This window comes from Ornithorhynchus anatinus, chromosome 8 (genome assembly GCF_004115215.2).
Source record: "Ornithorhynchus anatinus isolate Pmale09 chromosome 8, mOrnAna1.pri.v4, whole genome shotgun sequence".
Lineage (NCBI taxonomy): Eukaryota > Metazoa > Chordata > Mammalia > Monotremata > Ornithorhynchidae > Ornithorhynchus > Ornithorhynchus anatinus.
This window is the reverse complement of record NC_041735.1, coordinates 30,473,742-30,477,370: the sequence shown is the minus strand read 5'-3', so window position 1 is coordinate 30,477,370 and position 3,629 is coordinate 30,473,742. Positions and strand designations below refer to the sequence as shown.

At 44.3% G+C, this 3,629-nt stretch overlaps 1 protein-coding gene across 1 annotated transcript; it reads right to left on the bottom strand.

Annotated features, from left to right (window-relative positions):
• Positions 1–303: 303 nt before the first annotated feature.
• On the bottom strand, positions 304–648 carry LOC100092588 (histone H2B type 2-E-like). Its single transcript, XM_001521110.2, has one exon. The coding sequence runs from the start codon at positions 646–648 to the stop codon at positions 304–306; it is 345 nt and encodes a 114-aa protein (XP_001521160.2).
• Between the last annotated feature and the right edge of the window lie 2,981 nt (positions 649–3,629).

Here is a 3,629-nt window from a genome sequence, read left to right as displayed (position 1 = left end):
TCCCCGTGTCCCAGCATCTCCACGCGCTGCTGCAGAACTTTGCCCGTAGGCTGGGGTTGTGCTGTGGCATCAGATGGCGACCAGTCCCTCGGTGATCCAGGCCCTAACATGACAGGGTGGTAGGTAATTGGTAGCATCTCACCACACCAAGGCTAGGGAACTCACCACTGACCCCAGGACTTGGAGAATGGAGAAGGAACACTGACATATAGATAAAAATTAAGTGATCAGGCTCTTTGTAGAAATGTGTGTGGCTCTGAAAAGAGCCTTTGGGTTCGGTGCATGAGGGATATCATGGGTTTCTCATTTCGCTGTGGTGTACTTGGTTATGGCCTTGGTGCCCTCAGACCCCGCATACCTGTCCAGCTCCCCGGGAAGCATCAGCTGCACGGCTGTCTGGATCTCCCGGGATGTGATGGTCGAGCACTTGTTATAGCGCGCCAGGTGGGAGGCATCGCTGGTGATGCGCTTGAAGATGTCGATAAATGAGTCCACGATTCCCACGGCCTTGGTGGAGATGCTGGTGAGTGGGTGGACCTGCTTCAGCACCTTGTACACGTAGTTCTCCCAGCAGCTGTGCTTGCGCTTCTTGTGGGTCTTCTGATCCTTGGTCACTGCCTTCCATGAGCCCTCTGTGGGCACTGGCATGGACGTGACTGTCTCAGACATCGTGTCACTTGGCTGGTCACTGGTCTCCAAGAACAGGGTTGAGTTCTGGACTTTCTCTGGTATTTATAGGGAACGTGTGCAAATGAGTCCTCTAAAATCCTTTTTGATTGGAAGAAAGGATTTTAGAGGACTCATTTGGAGAATGAGAAGGAACAAGTCAAATGAGTTGACTTGTACTGCAAATGAAAGGATTCCCTTTAACTTCTTATTGGGTGGAGTGGCAAAAACATGTTCTCACCCATCAGTTGACTTGGTGTAATGCCCCACTTCCCCTCTCATTTACAGAAAATCTGAAAATGATTCACCTTTGTTCCTCTATTTCTACCTGAATTTACTACCGCCACTTCAGGTGGTAGAAAACAGGGGGTAGAGCCCTCCCTAAGGCCACATTGCTCTCGTTTCTGAAAGAGCTGCAATTTCCGTTGGGCATCCTTCAGCCCTTGTTCCTCAAGGGCAACTACCTCGACCAGATTAGGCCTGGGCACCCTTGGTCAAGGTGCTGGAGCCCCCGATGGCATAGGACCTGGAGCTGGAGAGCAATGCGACCCAACTGTCTCTCAGTAGCCCCACCACCCAGCTCTGAATAGAGAATGAGTTGCTGCACAAGGTGCTGGACTAAGTATTGGTCACTCTCCAAAGCTGCTTCTTGCCCTGTATCTAGGCTGGGCTGCTGCTCGTTAATACTGAAAGCTACAACAGGGCCAAAGATATGTAAATCTGAGACTGAGCCGATTCATAAAAAAAAAGAAGACAGAATAATAATAATGGTGTTTGTTAAGCACTTACTATGTGCCAAGCACTACCCATGAAACCAATGGCACCATTCAGAAAAGGAGCTTAAAGGCTATCAAATATTCTGAACTGAGAAATTAATGACATAGAAGTCTTCATTTTCTCTTTATATTATTAATTTTTTTACCTTTTCATTATTATTATAATTCCTTCACCGATTACCTTACATTGATAATTTGTGCGGCATTTGAAATCTTCCTGTGGGCAGCTCAAAGTTTTAAATGAAATAAATACTTAAATATTACACATTATTTTACATAGATTTTATTTTCAATGGTGTTATTCACTCTCTTTTTATTAAAGCAATTGAATTTCTTATCGTGACATTAGGCATAGAATGTATAAATGTTTCATTCAAAGTAATAGGTGCAAACATCCAATTATTTAAAACTGAAAAGTGTTGACACGGTGTAAAATTATCTGTTCCTTATTTTACTGTCTCAGAGAGTCTTTCAACCCTGTTTGTTAACATAGTTGCCAATATTAAACAAGATGAAATTAAAGCCTTATTAAGGTGATAATTGTTACAAGTGAGTTAACACATGAATAAGTATTTCTCCCAGGTTGTTTAAAGAAAAATCAGGTACCACCTCTCGCTCTCTCTCAGTAAGCCATTCATTCACTTGTATTTATTAAGTGATTATTATGTGCAGAACACTGTACTAAGTGCTTGGGAAAGTACAATACAACAATAAAGAGTGACAATCCCTGCCCAAATGAACTCACAGTCGGGGGTGGGGGGAGGAGACAGACATCAATACAAATAAACAGACATCAGTACAAATAAATAAAATGACAGACACATTCATAAGTGCTGTGGGGCTGGGAGGGGGTGAAGAGAAGAGGGAGCAAGTCAGGGAGACACAGAAGGGAGTGGGAGATGAGGAAAAGTGGGGCTTAGTCTGTAAAGGCCTCTTGGAGGAGATGTGCCTTCAGTAAGACTTTGAAAGGGCAAGTGGGAGGGCGGGGGAAGTAATTGTCTGGTGGATACGAGGAGGGAGGGAATTTCAGACTAGAGGTAGGACGTGGGCCAGTTGTCAGTGGTGAGACAGGCGAGATCCAAGCACAGTGAGAAGGTTAGCCCTAGAGGAGCGGAGTGTGCGGACTGGATTGTGGAAGGAGAGAAGGGGGGGGGGGGGGTTGTAGGAGGGGGGAAGGTGATGAAGAGCTTTAAAGCCAGCGATGAGTTTTTGTTTGATGCTAAGCTGGGTAGTGTCTCCTGTCTCCCCGGGGCAGGTTCGTTCTGGAATCGGCATGATGAGAGAAAGAGAAAGAGACCAGATACAGAAAGGCTGAGTTTTATACAAAATTTATTCTGCGAGGCAAATTGAATTATTTGATTATTTGGGAAGCAGCCAATGTGTCTTTCAGGAGGAATAGGATTATTTAATGATATTATAGCTTCCCTATTGAGATGAATATATGTAGGTGTTACTCATACATAATAATAATTAATAATAATTATTATTATGGTATTTGTTAAGTGCTTAACTCTGTGCCAGGCACTGTACTAAGCGCTGGGGTGGACACAAGCAGATCAGGTTTGACACAGTTCCTGTGCCACCTGGGGCTCACAGTCTCAATCCCCATTTTACAGATGAGGTAACTGAGACTCAGAGAAGTAAAGTCACAGGCCCAAAGTCACACAGCTGACAAGTGGCGGAGCCAGGAATAGAACCCATGATCTTTGACTCCCAAGCTTGGGCTCTTTCCACTGAGCCAGGCTGCTTCTCAAAACACATGGCAAAACACCTAGGAATTCATTCATTCATTCAGTAGTTCAATATTGAATACTTACTATTTGCAGAGCACTGTACTAAGCACTTGGAATTACAATTCGGCAACAGAGACGATTCCTGCCCAATGATGAGCTCATAGTCTAAACGGGGGAGAGAGACAGCAAAGCAAAACAGAACAAAACAAAAACAAGACATCATCAAGATAAATAGAATCAAGGAGATATACACCTCATTAACAAAATAAATAGGATAATAAATAATATATACATATGAGCACAGTGCTGAGGGGAGGGGAAGGGAGAAGAGCAGAGGGTAGAATTCACTTATGCTTTATTCACTCGTGTTGAGGCAGCTAACTCCCACCCATGAACGCTTCCCACCAGGAAGGAATCCATTTATGTGTTACAAACCTGTGGTAAGGCGCCCAGC

Excerpts from the sequence above, each read along its gene's own strand:
- LOC100092588 (XM_001521110.2), bottom strand. The coding sequence starts at position 648 with ATGCCAGTGCCCACAGAGGGCTCATGGAAGGCAGTGACCAAGGATCAG.